The sequence below is a fragment of the Vigna angularis genome, chromosome 4 (assembly GCF_016808095.1).
Source record: "Vigna angularis cultivar LongXiaoDou No.4 chromosome 4, ASM1680809v1, whole genome shotgun sequence".
Taxonomy (NCBI): domain Eukaryota; kingdom Viridiplantae; phylum Streptophyta; class Magnoliopsida; order Fabales; family Fabaceae; genus Vigna; species Vigna angularis.
The window spans coordinates 7,644,035-7,667,415 of NC_068973.1; the positions used below are offsets into that span (position 1 = coordinate 7,644,035).

The following is a 23,381-nucleotide window of genomic DNA, read 5'->3' on the forward strand; positions in this document are numbered from 1 at the left end:
GAAATACGATTTTCGACCTCTAGTCCCTCACGAGCATTGCCAGATCGGTGCCGGATTGTCCTCCGAGACAGCCGTCGAAGATGCTGCTGAAGGTAGCCATGTCGAGAAGCCTCTCGCCTGTGCTTGCCCGTGCAGGTGCTGATGATGTCGGAATCCACCATCGGCGATCTCATAGAGACAGCGCTGCGACAGTATGTGGATATGGATCTTCTATTGAAATGCTCAAAAGGAAAGATGAAGTCCGTGAAGGATGATGAAGACTCTGAACCCCTGACATTTCCAATTAAATTTTGTGTCATGTCATAAACTGATCATCTAAAATAAATTCCACGTAATATAACATTGTTACATCAGCATTTTAAGTGTACACCACGTCATCACAGTTTAACGCCGTCTGTGATAATTTAACGAAGAGGGTAAAATTGACTTAATTTTACAAATATTTAGACTCAATTGAAACGTTTCAAATACGAGGACTCACTTGAGATTTTTGAACAAACTTGATGACCATACGAGGGTTTAAACCTTAATAATATCTATTTATTTTTTAAAAGTTTGAAGAATAAATTATATATAAATTTAAAATAAAACAAATTTTTATTTTATATTTAATTTATAAAGTAAAAACATACTTAATTCTAAATTAATAATATAATAATTAAATGTTATTATTCACATAATTACCAAATTGTATTTCAAATGTACCATATATATATATATATATATATATAATCAAACATTAAAAATCGTAGAAGAATATTGAAAAGCTTGTTGATCGTAAAGGATACAAGTAACACAAACCAGGTGCCTCTAATATGTTTTTGGCAATTTTAAAGTTTTAAAAAACTGTTTTAAACGCTTAATATAACCCAAATCCATACATATTTAATTTTTGTGTCTTGAATTTTCCAAAAGACATAAGGGGGGATTTGATCCCTAAACGGAACCCAATATACACTCATTCTACACAAACATGATCATCATCATCAACAATCCACGGTGGTTGCGGTTGTGGCAATGGGTTGGAAAATGATCGGCGCGCCATACTGAGGGTAGAGCAACATGAGGACCGTTGGCGCGTGGCGATAGGTAAGGGCCAATTTGAAACTGAAACGGCTAAGCATGATGGCCAGGGTCAGTTTCGTTTGAAGAAGCGCCAGGTTCTGTCCCACGCAGGTTCGCGCACCAAGCCCGAAGGGGATGAATGCAAAAGGGTGGCGCGCAGCGCGAGACACGCCGTTGGAGAAACGGCCAGGATTGAACTCGTTCGCGTCGCTGCCCCACGTGGCCTGATCGTGATGAACGGCCAAGATGGGGATCAGAAGCTCCGTCCCGCACGGGATCTTCAAGTTCCCTAGCTCCACGTCAGCTTTGGCCCTTCTGATGGTTGCGATGGTCGGAGGGTACAGCCTTAGAGACTCGTTCACGATCATCGTCAACTGCAAATATGAATTTGACAACAAAATGTTTCTTTCTCATTATAAAATGAATTTCAATTATTTAAAAGAACCCTACCTCATAATTATTAAAATTTATATGTATTTAAGTATTTGATACGAGAATCGACAAGTTGATGACCCAGGAAAGATTCGAGAATTTTGAGGGAAGTGTTTTTAATCTCTGCAACAAACGTTTGTTAAACGAAAACAAAACTTGGAAGAGGGAAACGATAACACTGCCCCTACATGCTTCCTTGAGATAAGAAACAGGAAAGCCGAAAGGGCCGCAGTTGGGTTTCCTTGTGTGAGGAAACCAACACAGAAAACAAGGCCCCAAGAGACAAAACATGATTTTTGTCTCAATCCCCAACAAAACAAAACAAAAACTTGCTTAAAAGATTATATATGATTATGCACACTTGCTTACTGTCTTAAGCTTGACGATATCGTCCTTGGTAGGGATGCCACGTGCACCGCACACCATCGCCACCTCCTCACGTGCCTCTACCTGCCACTTCGGATGCATAGCAAGCAGAATAGTGCTCCACGTCAGCAGGTTGGAAGTTGTGTGTTTCCCTGCAAAGAAAAATGTCTTGCACTCTTCCACCATGTCATCCACCGTTACGGAAGCTCCAATCATAAGCCCCAGCAAATCCTTCGCTCCTTTCGTAATTTCATTCCCACACGCATTCTCTTTTCGTCTATCGATCAACTTCACCAATGATCTCTTCATTTTCTTATCCAATCTCCAAGAATTTAAATTCCTCCTCGTCGGAAAGAATCTAAAACAACCCAAGTTTCAAAATATTACTCTCATTAATTAATTACACAGGGACTGTTTCTTGTTTCTTGTTTCTTGTTTCTTACCTGGAACCTGGAATGAACACTTTTTGGAAGGCATCGGCTGCCAGTTCCATTTGTTGGGCTTGTAACCGGAAAACGGCTTTCCCGTCTTCGTAGCTGCTTCCAAACGCTGTCCTAGTTATTACATCTTCTGTTAAGGTTTGAAAACATTCTGAAACTTCGATTTCCACTTCACCCTTCTCGGCCATTGTCTTCCACTTCGCCAACATCTCAACCACGCTTGTTGCCATATTCGGTATCAACAACTACAAAAGTGTATTTTTTTTATTTACGCCATTAAAATAAATTAAAAAAAAAGGCACACATGAACAATTTAACATATTATTATATAATACTGTAAGTTACTTTGAGATTCTCCATACGAAAGGTGGGAGAGATGATTCTTCGGTGGTGAGCCCATTTTTCTCCTTTGAGGCTCAGGAGCCCATCACCTTCAAGCTGCTTGACAAGTGGGGGAGATTCGTTTTTCTCGTAGAATTCTGACTTGGAGATCAAGATTTCTCGGATGAGGTCTGGATCAGAGATGATGACTCGAACGGTGGGTCCAAACCAAACCAGGAATGTCGAACCTTTATCAAATATAAATCATGTTTTTATTAATTAATGAATCGAATGATTATGCAATTGAATGGTATGTGTAATTTTGCATTAATGGCATTATTTTTATGATGTGAGAAAAAGAAATGAGACATTTTTACATGAAGGTGGAACTACCACAGAGGGTTGTGTAGGAAGTGTGAAGTTTGTAAAATGATGAAAGATGCAGGAAACATGACAACCGTTGGTTTCAGAGGGTGCAAGGACGGTGTAGACCCTACAGCACAGAGACATTAACAGAGAGGTGGCAAAAAACAGGAGGAGGAGGGAATTGAAGAAGACAAGTCAATTTAAAAACGGTTACCAAACACATACAACTACATTGTCACAATTCAATTCCCCATATAACAACACAAGAAAAATAAGACATGGGAAAGAGCAAAATCAGATGACAACTTCGCATTCAACAAAATTGAACTGATATAAGTAAGAAGGGTTCATTTATAAGCCTGGTATTTCTTTTTTCTTGTAAGAAAATAAACTGGGAAAAATGGGTACCTTAATTTTGTATAACTGACATCTGTACCGGACAGGAATCAGTTCCTAATAAATATGTGATTAACATACAGAAGTTGAGGTTAATTAAGGTTTTAAAAAGTTGCAGTAGTCATTGTCACTGTTACTCATACTGCAGGAAGTTATGGATAAATACGACTACAACTGTGATTGCCTGGTAAGCTGAAAAAACTCAGAAATGGCGATGTTGGGGTCAAACTCCAAGTTGCGGACTTTGGGCATTACTTTACTACCACAACGATGTATCAGAAAAAACAGAGAGAAACACATATAAAATGGGAAAACAAGAAAAAAAGTTGATCGAGAAAGGAGGTGGTGCAATAAACAGTTACCGGTGGAAAAGAAACGGCAGAAAGGGTTGCCAAAAAAAAAAGCAACCTTTCTCCAGAAATGAGGCCTTGAAAGTCTCAAAACCAGGAAAAGTAACAGACCTTTGAACCTTTGAAGAGAAACAATATGGGTATGAACAAGTGTGAGAAAACATTCATGCAAGCAAGATTGGAGACAATGTATGCGTGTAGGAGGGAGAGTAGCAGGGTGTGTGAAGGAGAGAGGTAGTAACGGTGATAAGAAAAATATAACGTACCATAAATTTTGTTCCAGTGATGGTAGAAGGAAAGGACTCTGGGGAGAATGTTGTGAGAGAAAGGCATGGGTTGGGAAGAGGCTTTCATCATCATTCCGACAAGTTCTTTAACATTTCCGAGGAAGAAACGATAAGGAGGTCCTCTTATTCCTTGGTCGGAGAAATGGGCTTCAATTTTCCTTGGTCTCCACCAGAAAGAGAGTGCGAGCTTGAAGATGAGTAGCAGAGTGATGAGAAAGACAAAAAGAATCTTAAAAACTTCCATGATGTTGAAAATGAGTGTATGTTTGATGTGTGTTGGGGTGCAGAACTGTTATGTGTGGTTTGGTTGTTGCTGTGTTGTTGTTGGCTTTATAACATTTGAAAGAAAGAGAGAGACAGAGGAAGAGAGCAGAGGAGGCAGAGAAAAGATAACCAGAACAAAGGGCGTAGGGGCCGCCGTTGGAATTCTAATGGTCAACCAATTTGACCTTATTTTAAACAATAAGCTTTTTCATACAAATTTTACCTTTGTCTTTTTTCATGTAAAACTATCTCATTTTTTTCTTAATATTTTTCCCTTAATAACATTTTTAAATCATAACATCAAATTCAAGATAAAGGAAATTATCTAAAAGGTGAAAAAAAATAAAATAAAAAAATTAAAGTTCTCATATTTTTTAAGAGGTATTTTTAGTGAGAAAAGTCATTCTAAACATAAATTTAAATTGAAAAATGCATTGTTTATAATTATTAGTTTGGATTTATTTTTATAATAGGTATCATTTATTTTACCTGATTGTCTAGGTGTTAAACAACTTTTTTTTTTCTATATTGTGTATGCATTTCTTTATTACAATCGTTATGTTGTATTCTTTATTATATTTATTCTTTAATTTGATAAATTTTTACACGATGAAAAATGATAAATATGTTTTGAGATGTTAAATTATATAGTAATGTTGCTAAAAAATAAAAAATAATTCAAAATATAAAAGAATTGCCAAATAAAAATAATAATAATCAGAAAAAACTGCCCAAATTGTAGAATATTTAAAATATATCTTTTATTGTAAAGTAATTTTACGAAATAATTATAAGATAACATAATGATAAAAAAAATGTGAACACGCATCATATTATCTTTCTATTTTCTTTAGTTAAATTGTATATATTCTCCTTAAAATTAACAAGTTTTCATTTGATTTCATTATTTTGTTTTTATTCTTATATATTTTGAAACTATCGTTTTTAGTTTTGATGAAATGTATGATTTTTCGTTTTAGTTTTTTAAATATATTTTTTCACTTTTCATCTTTTAGGATTTTAAATTACGACTTTTATATTATAATATTTATTTTAAAAATATAAAAATAAAAAATATTTTAGAAATATTGAAATTTATTTTTAAGTCGTAAACATTAATATTATTATACATAATTTGTAAAGGTTATTTAATCATCTATTCCATGTATATAAGTAGTTAATTAATGTGGTATATTGCTAGGAATTACGAGTATTATATTTTAGTTTTAGATTACTAAAATTAAAAGTAACTATATGTAAGACTACATAAAATATTTGGTAGGAAGATGTTAACAAATTTCTTATGACACTCATAAGAATGATAACTTATTTTTATAGAACTGAGATGCAGAATTAATAGTATTATTTATATCTTGTTAGCTAATCAAATTTAAAATTTTATTTCAATAAGCTGCATATTATCAAATTGATCTACAATTATAACTATGAAAAATAAAAGCTATAAAATTATTTAATTATGCAATATTCATTAATTACTTGTAAGACATAGTCTTAATAAGGACATAAAAAAATACACTACTGCACCTTGATTACTCAACAATGTTCTTTACTTATACACAAACATAAATGCATTAACATGATTATAAAATAAACACATCACTATATTTCTCACTTAACACTATTTAACTAAACGTTATTAAAATTTCTATTAAGAAAATTCATACTTATTATTGTTATTATCATGTTTATCAAGAAGATTCACATTTATTATTGCCTCCTTCTAACTTCAATATCCTTAGTTATTTACATTCTTAATTACATTAAAATATACAATTTTATCATTTTTTATGAATAATGAATTAAAAATCAATAATATATATATATATATATATATATATATATATATATATATATATATATGCTTTTGCAAAAATAATATTAAAAAATAATGTAATCATTTTTAAAAAAGATAATTTATTTACCTATATATATTTTAAAGTAAATATAAGTTACTTGTTTATTTCTTTTATTAAATAATTAAATAAAATATTTTTTATTTATTAAAAGATAAAATTGTCTGATCGAAAGATCACACCAAAAAAGTATATCCTCTTTTGTATAATGATATAGATGGGTATTATGTTAGAATAATTGCTAAAATAAACAACATTACTTAAAAATTGTAGTGTTTGCATGTTATAAGAAAATCCTTCTATTTTTATATGAAAACAGTTTTAGAGTTGTGTAAGTTATCTTCATATTCTAACCAAATTATTTCAAAAACACAATACGAATAAAATGATTTTTGTTTGTATCACAGAGACAACATATGTTTTAGTGATTTACGATAACAATTTTTATCTAAAAGAAACCCAAAAAGTTTACAGAAAAACAGTTTTGTTAGTGATATATGATAAAGTGTTCTTACTGTAGTAGGCAACACCAAAATTGTTGTTTATCTTGTCGATACCCTTTTTATACATGAAAATATTTTATTAATTAAAACGAACGGATCATTTAGGATATAAATTCAGAAGTAATGCAAAAAAATGTCCTCGTATTTAATTCACTTAACAAAAATGTTGTAACATCCCAGAAATACAGTATGAACCATATAATAGAGTAATTACATTTATCAATAATTCAGATCAGTCTTACACTAGAGTAGAGTGAACGTTCATGACCGAACGGCCTTACATAAAAGAGTTATAAAAGTAACTAAACAGGTTAAGAAAGTTTAACCGAACGGTTTACAAAACTCATACCGAACGATCAAAATGAAATCAAAAGGGAAGATGATCGAACGACCACCTTTCTATACTAAACTACTGACTGAACGTCCTATTGTTCGGTCTTCACTTCTACCTCTATCAAATTTTCTTCTTCCAGCACTTCTTCCAACAGCTCGTCTCCTTCTACTCACATCCACGCGGATGATCATTGTAATGACAAGGACGAACGTACGAAACAAGACATGACAAGAAAAACACAGGGTAAGCTTATGTAATTTAATTCATGCATAAACATACATTTCACAAAATCATTCAAACAAGATAATTCATAGTTCGTTCACACAAATTCTAATACTAGACTGACTGTTTGGATTGTATGAAATCTGCGTAGCTACAGGCGTTCGTGCACCCGGGTGATGTAGTAACTGGGATGCCCTCAACAGTTGCCACCCGAGGTTAGCCCTATCTGTCCAAAGTAACCCTAAGGACTAGGACCTCCTGCCGTTCCCACACATGACTTACCCTCCTCTACGTGAAGACGAGTACTCACGGAACATCAGGATGAACAACCAGCTTAGCTTACCCACAGTCATACTTTACAAATTCCAATATTCACACATGAGTCGTTCCTCCCCGGAACGCTCGTCCATAATCCACAACATTTCCATATCATATTTTCTTCATCTTTCATTAATAATCATCTCATTTAGCCAACTCGTACAAAGATTCATGAGATTTATAAATAGCGAACGTTCAACCCGAACTCAGAACTAGACGAACATATAGAGCGAGATCGAGAGATCTCAAGGTTAAGAGTGGATTTAAGGTCAAGGGGTTGATATCGGGTTGAGAAAGATAACGAGTACAACCATAAATCACCAGAAACTAATGGAACGAACGTCAATTACAACATTAAGCCAATTAGGTGAACTGACTCTTGAGAATTTCAATTAAACATCAAAAAGACCAGACCAAGAACGAAGACTCCAGAATGAAACCAATGAATAAGGATATTTCAAGACATTCGAAACTAATACTTATAATGATTCACATGAAGAAACTGAACACTTGTGAATACCTAGATCAATTGAATTTAGTATTAAGTAATCCCAATGTCAGTCAAAGACTGAACACTATAGTGAGCGAGCCCTAGAGAGCTTGAATGAACGCTCGTATTAGGAAGTTTAACTTAAGGAGATAGAACGAGTGCCTCGTGTAAGACCAAACACTTGTTTAGGACGAACACTTGGTATGAGACCAAATGCTACTAAACTGAAAGAGAAGAGGCTTGGTAATTATATCTAGATACTATTGGGATAGTGTTTACGAATAACTCCAATATACAATTACATATATATATATATATATATATATATATATATATATATATATATATATATATATATATTTATAACAGGACAACGAGACACAACTATACTTGGCCGAACGCTCAAGCATAGTAACTCTAAATGCATACGCTCGTCCTCAAATAGGATTCTATCCAAATGAAAGAATCCACTACTAACCAAGTTTATTAGAAAACCGAACAGTCAAGGACCGTTTAGTAACGAACGTACACTTTCTTAGGGGAAATCATATCAGGATCATATATATTCCAACTCATTTATTAACATATAGTTTCACAACTTTATACATTCATATTTCATACCCTCCAAACATAGGGATTTCATATAGTTCATACATCATAACATAACTCAGTCATATTTCATTTCCACTCATTAAATAAACAAACGTTCATGTACTATAATCATATCAATCATCATGCATCCAATTCATTCAGTCAACTAACGAACGTTCTTACATTACAACCGCATACAAATTAAATTAAATAAGCTTTCCTTACCTCTGAGCGTGAACGAACGTCCTAAAGGCAGATTTTGGTTCGCCTGACTACAGATCTTTCTACTCTCAACGCTCAACAACTCTTCAAACTAAACCAAACAACATAAAAATAATAATGGTTCAGACCAGATGACAGCATGCAACCAGAACTTGGTTTGCATGTACCAGAAAATGATCGGCTAAGATAAGGAAACTTACCGGTTTCAGAACTCGAAACTGTTCGGTTCAAAATGAAGCTCTGGACGCCGGAAGTGTTTCTACGGTGCCTGAACGGTGATCGGAGAAGAGAAATGGTGAGTTTTGGTAGAGAGAAGGGAGAGCTTTCTAGAGAGAAGGAGGAGAATTTGAGAAAAATCAGATTTTGGAGAAGAAGATGCATGTAGAGAGTGTGACGCGATTTTCAGAAAATTTTGTTTTGTTAAAACTGAACGTCCGCTCCTCTGCTGAAACCTGCATTCCACTAACTGATTTCTGATCATCGCTGCTTGACACCTTGCGTCCGTTTAGAGGGGTTTTGGGTGCGTTTTTAATGAGGTCTGACATTCCCTCCAACTACAAAAATTTTCGTCCTCGAAAATTAAATCTTACCCAAAAATAGGTAGGGATACAAGTCCCTCAAAGTATCCTCCACTTCCCATGTAGAGTCGCCAGTCTTCTCATCCCAGACCACTTTTACTAGTCGGATGGCTTTCCTCTTGTAGTACTTCGTGCGACTGTCTTCAACACGAACAGGTTGCATCTCCAGCGTTCGGTCTTGACGAAGATGGACGTTCTCTAACTCCACTATATGAGAAGGGTCGGCTATATACTTCCGGAGTTGAGAAACGTGGAAGACTGGATGAAGATTGGACAGTTGAGGAGGTAAGGATAACTCATACGCCACTGGTCCAATTCTTCTTAGAATTTGATAAGGCCCAACGAACTTGGGAGACAACTTCTTGGGATGAACGGCTCTGCCCACTCCAGTGGTTGGATTTAGTCTAAGGAAGACGTGCTCTCCTGCAGTGAATTCCAAGGGCCTTCTCCTCTTGTCTGCATACGACTTTTGTCGGCTCCTTGACGTCTTCAACCTCTCTTGGATCAACTTCACCTTCTCGGTTGTCTACTGAATGAGCTCAGGTCCAGTCAACACCTTCTCTCCTTCCTGGAACCAACATAGTGGCGTTCGACACTTCCTCCCGTAGAGAGCTTCAAACGGAGTCATTCCGATGCTGGACTGGAAGCTGTTGTTGTAGGTGAACTCCACTAGTGGTAAGAGTTCATCCCATACGCCCACGTGATCTAGGACGCACGTCCTCAGTAAGTCTTCAAGCGTCTGGATGGTCCTCTCAGATGTCCGTCTGAGGATGATAAGTTGAACTCATCTGCAGTTTGCTACCCAATTCACTTTGCAAGGACTGCCAAAACCGAGATGTAAACCTTGTGTCTCGGTCAGAGATGATGCTGGATGACACTCCATGCAAACGAACGAACTCGTTGATGTAGAGTTGTGCAAGCTTCGTCATGGACATCTTCAAATTAATGGCTAAGAAGTGGGCGCTCTTCGTCAGCCGATCCACTATCACCCAGATGGAGTCGTGATTCTTGACCGTATGGGGTAAGTGGGTCACGAAATCCATCAAGATGTTGTCCCACTTCCATTCAGGAATCTCCAACTGCTGTAGTAGACCGCCCGGTCTCTGATGCTCTGCCTTGGCTCGTTGACAAGTTAAGCATGATGCCACAAAACGAGCGACATCACTCTTCATTCCTGGCCACCAGAAAGACTTCCTGAGATCTTGATACATCTTAGTCATGCCAGGATGCATGTTAAGACGAATTTGATGCCCTTCTTCAAGAATAATCCTCTTCAGCTCGCCATTGTTAGGAACGCACGTCCTATCTCTGTATCGTAAGAGACCGTCCGTTCCAGTGTTGAAGTACTTGGCTTGGTCTGTACCGAGCGCGCTCAAGATCTTCACTAAGAATTCATCCGCTGACTGCTTTTCTCTGATCTGGTCAAAGATATCACTGGATACTATAAGGTTACAGCATCTAATACTGTTCGGTGCTAAATCGAACTGCAACCTTAAGTCTCTAAAGCTTTCCACCAAACTCAGCTCTTTGATCATCATTGCCGAGACATGAACTACCTTCCTACTCAAAGCGTCCGCTACAACGTTCGCCTTTCCTGGATGGTAGAGTAGTTCAAAGTCATAGTCCTTCAAGAACTCAAGCCACCTCCTCTGCCTCATATTCAACTCCTTCTGATCAAAGAGGTACTTGAGACTCTTCTGATCACTGAAGACTTGGAATGTAGATCCCTACAAGTAGTGTCTCCAAATCTTCAACGCGAAGACCACTGCTGCCAGCTCCAAGTCGTGCGTAGGATAGTTCTTCTCGTGTATCTTCAGTTGCCGAGAAGCGTACGCGACCGCCCTTCTTTCTTGCATAAGCACACAGCCCAAACCTTGATGAGAAGCATCGCAATAGACTTCGAATGGTTTGGCCGTGTTAGGAATGACCAAAACTGGAGCGCTCGTCAACTTCTGCTTCAATTCTTGGAAACTCGATTCACACCGATCGGTCCAGGTAAACGGGTGATCCTTTCGGGTCAGATGTGTTAATGGCGCTACTATCTTAGAAAATCCTTCAATGAAACGTCTATAGTAGCCCGCCAACCCCATGAAACTTCGGACTTCAGTGACCGAACGCGGACTCTCCCATTCCAACACCGCTCGTACCTTGGCCGGATCCACTGAGATCCCTCCAACAGAGACTACGTGCCCCAAGAACTGCAGTTCCTTCATCCAAAACTCACATTTAGATAGCTTAGTGTACAACTCCTTTTCCCTCAAGACGCCAAGCACCATCCTCAAGTGTTCTTCATGTTCTTCACAGCTCTTGGAGTAGATGAGGATATCATCAATGAAGACGACCACGAACTTGTCTAGGAACGGCCTAAAGATGCAATTCATGTAGTCCATGAAAATCGCTGGCGCATTAGTGACACCGAACGACATCACTACATACTCGTAGTGTCCGTAACGAGACCTGAAAGCAGTCTTCTGGACGTCCCCTTCCTTAACTCGAATCTGATGATACCCAGACCTCAAATCAATCTTCGAAAATATAGTAGCCCCATGCAATTGATCCAATAGATCGTCAATCCTCGGCAAGGGGTACTTATTCTTGATGGTCAGCTTGTTTAACTGTCTGTAGTCAATACAAAGCCGAGAGCTGCCATCCTTCTTCTTCACTAAGAGAACTGGCGCTCCCCAAGGTGATGCACTTGGCCGAATGAACTGCTTGTCCATTAAATCTTCAATCTGCTTCTTGAGTTCGACCAACTCAGCTGGTGACATCCGATAAGGTGCAATAGAAATGGGCCCCGCGGACGACACCAAGTCAATAGTGAATTCTACCTCACGAGGAAGAGGTAGTCCAGGTACTTCATCCGGAAAGACGTTCGGGAATTCATCCACCACCGATCGTCCTCCACTCAGCTTGCTACTAGATGATCTTTCGTTACTTAATGCTTCACACTTCTCGTCCGCGTGCGTCATTATCAGATAACAGCTCGCGCCCTCCATAATATCTTCCCTTAATTGACCGAGCGTTACTGAAAACTCTTCTTCTTCTTCATTCGGAAACACTAACTTCTTCTCACCACAATCTATGAGAATGCGATTTGCAGCCAACCAATCCATTCTTAGGATCACTTCTAAACCTTGAAGAGGTAAGCAAATGAGGTTAACTCTAAATCTACGCCCCTCAACTTCTATAGGACATCTAATGCAAACTGTAGACGTCCTAACCTCACCAGCCATTGGGGTTGACACCACCAAGTCAAACTGCATCTCGCTCTCAGCTAAGCCCAGTTTCTCAACGCACGCCTTCGAGATGAAGGAGTGTGTTGCCCCCGAATCATATAACACACAGCAAGGCAATCCATACAATAAGCAAGTGCTGGTGATAAGGGTACCTGAACTTGCTGCTTCAGCGCCCGTTATGGCATATACCCGACCAACTGCTTGTGCTCGACCACCACCTCTCGATTGATTCCTTCCAGCATTCGGTGGCCTCATCATTGCTCGTCCTCCCATGTTGCACTCACTCTCCAAATGTCCATTCCTCCTGCAGCGAGTGCAATACTTTCCTCCTACTAACTGAGGACACAACGAACGGTAGTGTGGTCCTCCACACTGAAAACATGTTACGGTCCCTTGCTGTCCAGACCGACCGACAACAACCACTGCCTGAGACCCACTTGAATTTGATGGTTGTGCTGGACGAGCGTAAGGATTCCTTCTCAAATTCGTATTGCCTCTAGACAATACCGGTCCCCTCACCACTTGTTGTTGCTTCTTCTGTTGTTCTACCTCTGCTACGTTCTTCTCCAATACCTTTGCCCTCTCAACCATGGCAGGAAATGACTTAATACATAGGCTGGATATCAGTAGCTTCAAATCACTCCTCAGCCCATTTTCGAACTTCCTACACTGCCATTCCTCACTGGTGGCCATAGTGTTGAATCTTACTAAGTGTTTGAACTTGTTGGTGTACTCCGAAACGGACATCCCACCTTGCACTAGCTGAAGAAACTCCACCTCCTTTGCAAAACGGACGCTATCAAGAAAATACTCCTCATAGAACTTGCTTTTGAAGACTTCCCAAGAGATGGGACTTTGAGCATCCGCCAGTATCATCTTCATGCTCGTCCACCAATGACTGGCTTCCCCAGTTAAGAGATATTCTGTGAACGCCAATCTATTATCATCAGGACACCTCTTGGCATTGTAGATTCGTTCCATATCACGCAGCCACTGATCTGCCTCATCAGGAAGGCACTTTCCATTGAATTTGGCTGGGTGATGTTGGAGAAAACTCTCCAAGCTTCACTCGGTCTGATGGATAGCGTTGGAAGTGGACGCTCCAGATGTGTTCCTGGTGGTCGCAATAATCTCCATCAGTTGTCGTTGGGTCGCTTCAGAGTTGGCACGTGCGGCTTCCAAACTCTGCAAAGCGGCCGTGTTTTGCTGCACCAAGGCAGCGTTCTGCTGCTGTAAAGCTTCTATTACAGATTCTAATAATCTGGTGTTGTCGGCTGCATCACGCTCGGTAGGTTGAGGAGGAGGTCTTGGTGCCATTAGTTCTCTCAGAAGCAAAGAAAGCAATCGTTAGTTAAGTTCAAAGAGTTTAAAATCACTCATCAAACGAACGTTAAGCACACAGCAAAAACGTAGTGTACTCATAACCTACAGTGTCCTTAAAGGAACAAAACTGCTTTGATACCACTAATGTAACATCCCAGAAATACAGTATGAACCACATAATAGAGTAATTACATTTACCAATAATTCAGATCAGTCTTACACTAGAGTAGAGTGAACGCTCATGGCCGAACGGCCTTACATAAAAGAGTTATAAAAGTAACTAAACAGGTTAAGAAAGTTTAACCGAACGGTTTACAAAACTCATACCGAACGATCAAAATGAAATCAAAAGGGGAGATGATCGAACGACAACCTTTCTATACTAAACTACTGACTGAACGTCCTATTGTTCGGTCTTCACTTCTACCTCTACCAAATTTTCTTCTTCCAGCGCTTCTTCCAGCAGCTCGTCTCCTTCTGCTCACATCCACGCGGATGATCATTGCAATGACAAGGACAGACGTACGAAACAAGACATGACAAGAAAAACACAGGGTAAGCTTATGTAATTTAATTCATGCATAAACATACATTTCAGAAAATCATTCAAACAAGATAATTCATAGTTCGTTCACACAAATCCTAATACTAGACTCACTGTCCGGACTGTATGAAATCTGCGTAGCTACAGGCGTTCGTGCACCCGGGTGATGTAGTAACTGGGATGCCCTCAACAGTTGCCACCCGAGGTTAGCCCTATCTGTCCAAAGTAACCCTAAGGACTAGGACCTCCTGCCGTTCCCACACATGACTTACCCTCCTCTACGTGAAGACGAGTACTCACGGAACATCAGGATGAACAACCAGCTTAGCTTACCCACAGTCATACTTTACAAATTCCAATATTCACACATGAGTCGTTCCTCCCCGGAACGCTCGTCCATAATCCACAACATTTCCATATCATATTTTCTTCATCTTTCATTAATAATCATCTCATTTAGCCAACTCGTACAAAGATTCATGAGATTTATAAATAGCGAACGTTCAACCCGAACTCAGAACTAGACGAACATATAGAGCGAGATCGAGAGATCTCAAGGTTAAGAGTGGATTTAAGGTCAAGGGGTTGATATCGGGTTGAGAAAGATAACGAGTACAACCATAAATCACCAGAAACTAATGGAACGAACGTCAATTACAACATTAAGCCAATTAGGTGAACTGACTCTTGAGAATTTCAATTAAACATCAAAAAGACCAGACCAAGAACGAAGACTCCAGAATGAAACCAATGAATAAGGATATTTCAAGACATTCGAAACTAATACTTATAATGATTCACATGAAGAAACTGAACACTTGTGAATACCTAGATCAATTGAATTTAGTATTAAGTAATCCCAATGTCAGTCAAAGACTGAACACTATAGTGAGCGAGCCCTAGAGAGCTTGAATGAACGCTCGTATTAGGAAGTTTAACTTAAGGAGATAGAACGAGTGCCTCGTGTAAGACCAAACACTTGTTTAGGACGAACACTTGGTATGAGACCAAATGCTACTAAACTGAAAGAGAAGAGGCTTGGTAATTATATCTAGATACTATTGGGATAGTGTTTACGAATAACTCCAATATACAATTACATATATATATATATATATATATATATATATATATATATATATATATATATATATATATATATATATATATATATATATATATATATATATATATATATATATATATATATATATATTTATAACAGGACAACGAGACACAACTATACTTGGCCGAACGCTCAAGCATAGTAACTCTAAATGCATACGCTCGTCCTCAAATAGGATTCTATCCAAATGAAAGAATCCACTACTAACCAAGTTTATTAGAAAACCGAACAGTCAAGGACCGTTTAGTAACGAACGTACACTTTCTTAGGGGAAATCATATCAGGATCATATATATTCCAACTCATTTATTAATATATAGTTTCACAACTTTATACATTCATATTTCATACCCTCCAAACATAGGGATTTCATATAGTTCATACATCATAACATAACTCAGTCATATTTCATTTCCACTCATTAAATAAACAAACGTTCATGTACTATAATCATATCAATCATCATGCATCCAATTCATTCAGTCAACTAACGAACGTTCTTACATTACAACCGCATACAAATTAAATTAAATAAGCTTTCCTTACCTCTGAGCGTGAACGAACGTCCTAAAGGCAGATTTTGGTTCGCCTGACTACAGATCTTTCTACTCTCAACGCTCAACAACTCTTCAAACTAAACCAAACAACATAAAAATAATAATGGTTCAGACCAGATGACAGCATGCAACCAGAACTTGGTTTGCATGTACCAGAAAATGATCGGCTAAGATAAGGAAACTTACCGGTTTCAGAACTCGAAACTGTTCGGTTCAAAATGAAGCTCTGGACGCCGGAAGTGTTTCTACGGTGCCTGAACGGTGATCGGAGAAGAGAAATGGTGAGTTTTGGTAGAGAGAAGGGAGAGCTTTCTAGAGAGAAGGAGGAGAATTTGAGAAAAATCAGATTTTGGAGAAGAAGATGCATGCAGAGAGTATGACGCGATTTTCAGAAAATTTTGTTTTGTTAAAACCGAACGTCCGCTCCTCTGCTGACACCTGCATTCCACTAACTGATTTCTGATCCTCGCTGCTTGACACCTGACGTCCGTTCAGAGGGGTTTTGGGTGCGTTTTTAATGAGGTCTGACAAATGTCATATAAATCACCAACTTATATAATTCACACCGATTTCATGAAAATTTTACTTTTTTTATAGATTTATAGTCTATAATTTAAAAATTATGTAACCTTTTACGTTATATTATTACAAGGAAAATATATAATAGCGAGAAATATATAGACCAAAGTTATGAATATCTTAAAAATAAATAAATATATATATATATATATATATATATATATATATATATATATAAAAGAAAAAGAGACCAATCACTCTATCTTATGCTGCGTTTGTGTAAAGAAGCTAATTTATAAAAAATGTTTTATTCTTTTACTATTTGGTTAGGTACACATTTAAGTTTTTGTTATGTTATTATCCACTTTATTAGTAAAGAGAATATTTGTCTGTTGATTCTTTGAAACTATAAGATAATTTGTGGAATACTCCTTAATTACTATAAGTGTAAGATTTTACCGGATTAGATCTCTTAAAAATAATTTCTTCATATTGAAATTTTTTCACATTAAAAAGTTTTTATGCCTATTAACTTCTATCTTTTCTATTTTGTACATTTTTTTCGTATTATTTATATAAAAAAGAATTATACGGATTTTGCTTCACTTATTATTTGGTATTTTTGTTATTTTTCCAACAAAAGTTATTTTAAAACTAAGAAGTAAAAGACATTAAAATAAGGAAAAATATTGTGTTTTACTTATAAAAAATAACTTTCAAGATAACGGTATGCTATAAAAATTTAAAAAAAAATAATTTAACTGTCGATGAATATTAATATTTTAATCTTTATTTTCTACTTTTATTTTATTTGTATCTTTCTTCATTCATACTATCATATTCACAAATAAAATATATAAATGAAAACTAATATACATCTTCCATTTACAAGTCATATCTTATTTCTTGTAAGAATTAAATTTTATGAAATTGGACCACACCTCATTTATCTTTAATCTCATAAATTTTTATTTATTTTTTCAAAATACTTCAAAAAAAGCAACAAGTATTTTTGTGATTAACTTAATTTTCTAATCTCGCATTAACCTTGAATAAAAGTGTTTATTTTATTGCTATATTTATTTTGATAAGAAACTTAACAATTTTAAAGATATTTAAATACATTAAATTTAAATTTTTAAAATGTTATTCAAAATAATGCAACATAAAAGGAATTCACTTTTAGCCCTGTTCATTTGAATGGATTTGAGAGAAAGTGATTGAATGAATTTGAGAGGATTTGAAGGTAAATTTTTTGTTGTTTATTTGAGTAGATTTTGGAGGTAAGTGAGAGTGGATTTGGAAGTAAAGTTTGTGAGAATTAGTGTAGAATATGATTAATGTGACAAATTAAAAAAAAAAATTACTTCCAAATCTACTCTCACTTACCTCCAAAATTCACTCAAATAAACAACAAAAGATTTACCTTCAAATCATTTCAAATTCATTCAATCACTCTCCTCCAAATTCATTCAAGTTAGACTCTAAATAATTTGTAAGAGAAATTCACTTACATTCTAAAATACAATAAAATAACTTGATTTATTTCTAGCTTTTCTAAGGCTTGGTTTTGCCATGGCTAATCTTAGGAAAGGAGGGAGATGAGCCTATATTAGGGTTATTCTTGGATGAATTAGGATAAGCTTTGACAAAGTTCTTGAAAGAAAACCATGGAGAAGTATTATCTTTTAATGAAACATTACAAGGAATTTGAGTTTCTTGGACAATAAGGAATTAAACCAAAATTAAGGGAATTTTCTCTTCTTGAATAAAGAGTAAATGTGTTAACCATTTAAGTTCACGTACACATTCATCACTCAATTCAGATCTCATCCTAGTTATTTGTACACAACTCAAACAACAAGTATGTATTTTCAAACCATTATCAAATTATATTTTCACACCCTCAAAAACTTTTACAAATTATCCTTAACCTCATATTCTAAATATACAATTCAAAAATATTTCTCGATCTAAAAATACATTTTGAAATATATTTTTGAATATGTTGTATACTCCAAAACATATTTCCAAATTTAAAAATACTTCAGATTGCACGAAATTCGCTAAAAAAGGTGGAGATAACTTTTAGCTTTTTATTATAATTTTAATTAGGGATCATTTGAGATTTATGGATTTTATGAGAGTAAAAATCACATGATCCATGTTCCTGATAAAAAGGAAAAAAATGCTAATGATTAATTTGAGTTATTTTTTACTTCAAAAACTCTATTGATGATAAAAAAAAATATAATAGATTACTTCACATAAAATATGCTAAACCAACTGCATCATTAAATGTAGTTTTTAACATTTCACAAAAATAAGCACGATTCTTTTTCTGACAAAAAAAAACTCATTGCATTTCTCTACTGATATTATGTTTGGATACAACTTGGTATATAATCGAAAACCTTGCATAAAAATATTAGAAGTACTTGTGGAAAAGAAGACTATTAAAGACCATTCCACCAAAAAGATACAATAGACCTGGGGATATAATTATATGATATCATCATTCAAAGCATGAAGAGCAATAGAATCTGACATGTATCCTGTAGTCCCTAGAATTTGGAATCCAAATTGTTACTCAATGTAGTACTTATTTTTGAAAGGTGCAAGTAGCTTGCCGGAATGCTGATGAATCTCACATCCAAGTTCAACCTCCATCAAACGATGATTCGCCTTCGAGCGACTCATCAGAAAAGAAACCTTTAAATCATCACCTTCACTGAGATTCATAGGAGGATGCAAAAGAAAAACCTGTCCAATGATTAAATATATCATCAAACTAACATTATCATGCAGCTGGATATAAAAGTCAGACCGTAGGTTATGACTACAACAATAAATGCTGCACATACATACATCATTATTCACAAAGTATGGAAGTTATCTCGTTGCCTGTTTTCCATTCTCTATAAAATTGTTAAAACGTATTTTAAGAATACAACATGCACATTAAGCGAGTGTTTGAAGCAAATTGAAGAACTACACAAGCAAAAACAGCAAACTACAAGCATCTGAGTCAACTCAACACAATTTTTTGACCTATTATTGTTTGGAGATTAAATAGCTAGAAAACTACTGAGAAGAGGAAGAAAGCATCAAGTATTCAAAGCTTCTGTCCTGTGACGTGTCTGTTTCATCCTTGCTACAATTTTTAAAGTCAAACATGAAATGTGTACGTTGTGTTGGGCTTTTTTTAATTTTTAGAAATCAAACTACCGCAAAGAAGTTTGTATTCCTTCAACAGTGTTCAATTGTTCTCTAAAGTAAAGGGCCTATATTGGAGAAACTGATACTGACAAAATTATTTCATGACCAAGACTATATCACCAAGAAATTGATGCAGCACAAACCTGTTGGCCCCAATGTGTACCGTAATCCACACTAGGAGCTGTAGTTAACTCAATCTCCTGTTTAGCTGGATCCTCACTTCTTCCCTGGTGAATTAAAACATAAAACATTGGGATTAGGATTTATGATATTTGATAGATACAAATGTTGTTAAAAAGGTCAGAATAACTAACCCGAAAATGTACATCAAACCACCCTCCAAATCCACACAACTTTGCGTTTTCCATGGTTATTGACAAAGAAAAGTTTGATCTAACTTTTTCTATGTCAGCCACTGTGGCAGTTAAACAATCAATTTCCTTTATTATAGCAGCAGTTCCAATGACTTGATGTGGATGAAGGTTGTTCCACAAAGATGTCTAAAGAAATCACACCAAGCATAAATTAATCTCATGAGCAATCTTTATCCTTCTATATCACACTCTGACATTAACTTACAATAACGAAGCCAAATTTAATTTGTATATCCAGTAACACCCACAAAGTAAAAAGAAACCATTAATCACTGTTGATGCACAATCCCCACCAACCCCCCTTTATAGTCTAGGTGTCCAGCATGCAATCCTACCACAATCACAAAAATAAGTTTTGGAACTACAAATTTTCAATCTGGTAAAACACATAGAATTGACTTTTAATAAACCATCACGCAACTTTGACAATCATGATAAGAATACCAAAATTAACTTCTAAAAACTTATTCATAATTTTAAACAAACAAGAAAACCAACTAAATTATAAGAACTCATAGGCTTCCAACTATGATCGAAATATTATTTCAGTACAAATAAACCACGAAAACCAAAGTATACAACTTGCCTGAAGATAGTATTTTCTTTGCTCATCTGAAAAAGGCTTTGTTAAAGTGCTCATATCAACACCATAGTAGGTTTTTGTTTCATCAACGAAGTTGTTCCAATCATCCATAGTTGATTCATATTCTCCTGATTTGTGATCAACTATCCCAGTCCTGATGGGTGCCATCCACATGCGAGCATGACTAGGATACCTGCCAAATAAAGTTTCTCAAATCACTAATTACGTAGGAAACACCAAAAGCAATCAAAGAAATACACAGGTAACCAAAACTTATAACATAACCATCAGGCAACAACCATATTATTTATACATGTAAATTATAACCATTGGTAATGTGATGAAATGAGCATAGTGCGCACTACATGCCAAGACAATGAATCTAATGTAAATAGATAAGCACTGAGTAGTTTTGTATTTAACTCACGAGACAAGTTTGGCACTGTATTTGTTGACTAATGAGTAATGACTATGAAATAAGAAATTTGAAGCTAGCCAATTCCATTGAAAACTATAGAATATGTTACACAGAAAAAACTTTGTGCCTTCTGTGTAGCTTGGTTTGAAACGTGGAAACAATTGTTGAAATTTAAGGATTACGTCTTTTTTGGGGCAATAGTTTTGCTTCAAGTATCAAGTGACCAAAAATACTCCAGTAGAAATCTTAAAAATCCCAGAGAAAGAATGAATGCTGCAATATGAAAAATGAACTACACAATATCTATTTTAATTAACACAACCAAAACACAAAATGGATGAATAGGTAAGGTGGTAGGGAGCAAATGGGAAGACAAAAAACATCAATGCATCAAAAATACTTTTTTCTCTGCTTTGAGACGTAAAAAGAGTTGCGGCAGAAAAATAGTTGCAACAATACATACATCACTCCTGTCGGTTTGAGCCAGTGGTCACGAGCATGTATAACTGAATCAAACATGGATTCTCGCAGAAGAAAATAACCCATCCACTCAGAGATTATCACGTCAACTGCAAGTTACATAATAACATCTAAGGCCACAAGGATCATCAACAAGTATAATTTAGACGAAGAGGGGAAAATGAACAAAACTCAAATTTACTAATAAAACACAACACAAAGTGGTTTTTTTTATTTAAGAAAACAATTTGTATTTCCATTTCCTTATTTTACCAATAATTACAAAACATCACTTTATTTCAGAAAACGGATAACACACAAAAACTGTTGTTTTCTTCCACCACAAATCCTTTAAAACAGGAAACAGAGTAAATGTCATTTTTGAAATCATTAATGTACACAAGAACCAGAAACACAAAAAAAATACATAAGTTATATCAAACAAACTAAACAGATCTCATTAATTCTAACCTTTCTCAGGCAAGGTAACATCCTCCATTGATCCCTCGATGACCTCAACTACATTGTGGAGATTATTCGCTTTGACGAGTGCACGGGCATGTTCTGACATCTTCGTCGCTTCCACTGCATACACCTTCCTCGCGCCCGCTTGCGCTGACCATATAGCAAGAATGCCACTTCCAGTCCCCACATCCAAAACAGTCTTCTCCCAAGTTAACTCACAAAGTCAGTTCAAAATCACTTACAACAAATCATAACATAAACACAAGCAATAACCATAACCAATGCTCTCAAATTATAACACAGTAGCAAAGGTCATCTTATTCAATCCCTGTATCAGTCAAATTTCCACTGCCATCGAAGTTGGGCTCGGTAACTAATTTCACAAGTTTTACTTCACCTCATTTTTGGATATAAATTGCAAAATGAAATCCCAATTTCTTGGAAAGTATTGAAGATAAAACCTAGGGTTGTACTAATCTCAGCTCAAAATAAGATATGTCCAAGGGTAATTTAATTCAACCTTTTAAGTTTGATAGGAAAATAAAGAGTAGCAAAGGTTCATTCATAGAAGACGGCGCTTAGTGATAAATGGTTGATGCGTAAAATGGTGATAATGAAGACGCTGACCTTGCCAGCGAAGTGGTTTTTGTTCTCAAAGATGGCGTTGAAGTAAGCGTCCATGCGAACACGATCCGAGAGCATATCCTTCTGGTGGTAGAGGAAAGCATAGGTGCAGAAGTAATTGGCGAAGTCAACGTCTTTGGGAACAGGGGCGCCCCGACCACCGGGAGCAGCGTTTGCAGAGGTTCCCATCTTACACACACTCGCCCTTGCGCCGTTGCTCTCTCTGCTCCGTTCAACTTTTAGGGCATGCTAACTTTCGCGGCACTACAGCCTTGCCTCTGTCTACGGTTAGTTTATACTTGCTGTCTTTTCGAGTCTTTTATTGAATTTTTAATATCGTCTTGAATAATAAGAAAAATTATTTTTCGGGTTTATATTTTTTAATTCAAATAATTACTTATTATAAAATAATTAATTACATTTTTATTTTTAGTAACTATTTTTTAAAATTTAAATAATTATTTATGATAAAAAGGTTATTTATAAAAACTATTTTTTAGTTTTATCATTTTAGT

The 23,381-nt window shown here is 36.0% G+C and overlaps 4 protein-coding genes across 4 annotated transcripts; all 4 read right to left on the bottom strand.

Moving 5' to 3' along the window:
- Positions 1-748: 748 nt before the first annotated feature.
- Positions 749-4,447, bottom strand: LOC108330030 (cytochrome P450 734A1). Its single transcript, XM_017564475.2, has 5 exons — positions 4,003-4,447; positions 2,649-2,872; positions 2,307-2,548; positions 1,867-2,221; positions 749-1,439 (listed from the first exon to the last, which is right to left on the bottom strand). The coding sequence occupies exons 1-5, from the start codon at positions 4,265-4,267 to the stop codon at positions 987-989; spliced, it is 1,539 nt and encodes a 512-aa protein (XP_017419964.1). The 5' UTR covers positions 4,268-4,447; the 3' UTR covers positions 749-986.
- Positions 4,448-9,420: 4,973 nt separating this feature from the next.
- LOC128196186 (uncharacterized) lies at positions 9,421-10,047 on the bottom strand. Its single transcript, XM_052876414.1, has 2 exons — positions 9,976-10,047; positions 9,421-9,933 (listed from the first exon to the last, which is right to left on the bottom strand). Exons 1-2 carry the CDS (start codon positions 10,045-10,047, stop codon positions 9,421-9,423), a joined length of 585 nt encoding a protein of 194 aa, XP_052732374.1.
- A 1,099-nt stretch (positions 10,048-11,146) lies between these two features.
- On the bottom strand, positions 11,147-13,636 carry LOC128196187 (uncharacterized). The gene is made up of 3 exons (XM_052876415.1): positions 12,808-13,636; positions 12,129-12,552; positions 11,147-12,038 (listed from the first exon to the last, which is right to left on the bottom strand). The coding sequence occupies exons 1-3, from the start codon at positions 13,634-13,636 to the stop codon at positions 11,147-11,149; spliced, it is 2,145 nt and encodes a 714-aa protein (XP_052732375.1).
- Positions 13,637-19,060: 5,424 nt separating this feature from the next.
- Positions 19,061-23,160, bottom strand: LOC108330022 (protein arginine N-methyltransferase PRMT10). The gene is made up of 7 exons (XM_017564467.2): positions 22,870-23,160; positions 22,249-22,441; positions 21,782-21,887; positions 20,904-21,093; positions 20,258-20,443; positions 20,087-20,170; positions 19,061-19,487 (listed from the first exon to the last, which is right to left on the bottom strand). Exons 1-7 carry the CDS (start codon positions 23,053-23,055, stop codon positions 19,311-19,313), a joined length of 1,122 nt encoding a protein of 373 aa, XP_017419956.1. The 5' UTR covers positions 23,056-23,160; the 3' UTR covers positions 19,061-19,310.
- Positions 23,161-23,381: the final 221 nt, after the last annotated feature.

Coding starts and splice junctions, on each gene's coding strand:
- LOC108330022 (XM_017564467.2), bottom strand. CDS start 23,055: ATGGGAACCTCTGCAAACGCTGCTCCCGGTGGTCGGGGCGCCCCTGTT. Junction 20,171..20,257: donor GGTTTGATGTACATTTTCGG/GTTAGTTATTCT, acceptor TTAATTCACCAG/GGAAGAAGTGAGGATCCAGC. Junction 19,488..20,086: donor GTACACATTGGGGCCAACAG/GTTTGTGCTGCA, acceptor ATCATTGGACAG/GTTTTTCTTTTGCATCCTCC.
- LOC108330030 (XM_017564475.2), bottom strand. CDS start 4,267: ATGGAAGTTTTTAAGATTCTTTTTGTCTTTCTCATCACTCTGCTACTC. Junction 2,873..4,002: donor TCACTGGAACAAAATTTATG/GTACGTTATATT, acceptor TATTTGATAAAG/GTTCGACATTCCTGGTTTGG. Junction 1,440..1,866: donor ATATCGTCAAGCTTAAGACA/GTAAGCAAGTGT, acceptor TCATATTTGCAG/TTGACGATGATCGTGAACGA.
- LOC128196186 (XM_052876414.1), bottom strand. CDS start 10,047: ATGACTCCGTTTGAAGCTCTCTACGGGAGGAAGTGTCGAACGCCACTA. Junction 9,934..9,975: donor GGTTCCAGGAAGGAGAGAAG/GTGTTGACTGGA, acceptor ACAACCGAGAAG/GTGAAGTTGATCCAAGAGAG.
- LOC128196187 (XM_052876415.1), bottom strand. CDS start 13,636: ATGGAACGAATCTACAATGCCAAGAGGTGTCCTGATGATAATAGATTG. Junction 12,553..12,807: donor CGCTGAAGCAGCAAGTTCAG/GTACCCTTATCA, acceptor TACCTCTTCAAG/GTTTAGAAGTGATCCTAAGA. Junction 12,039..12,128: donor GAAGATTTAATGGACAAGCA/GTTCATTCGGCC, acceptor TATTGACTACAG/ACAGTTAAACAAGCTGACCA.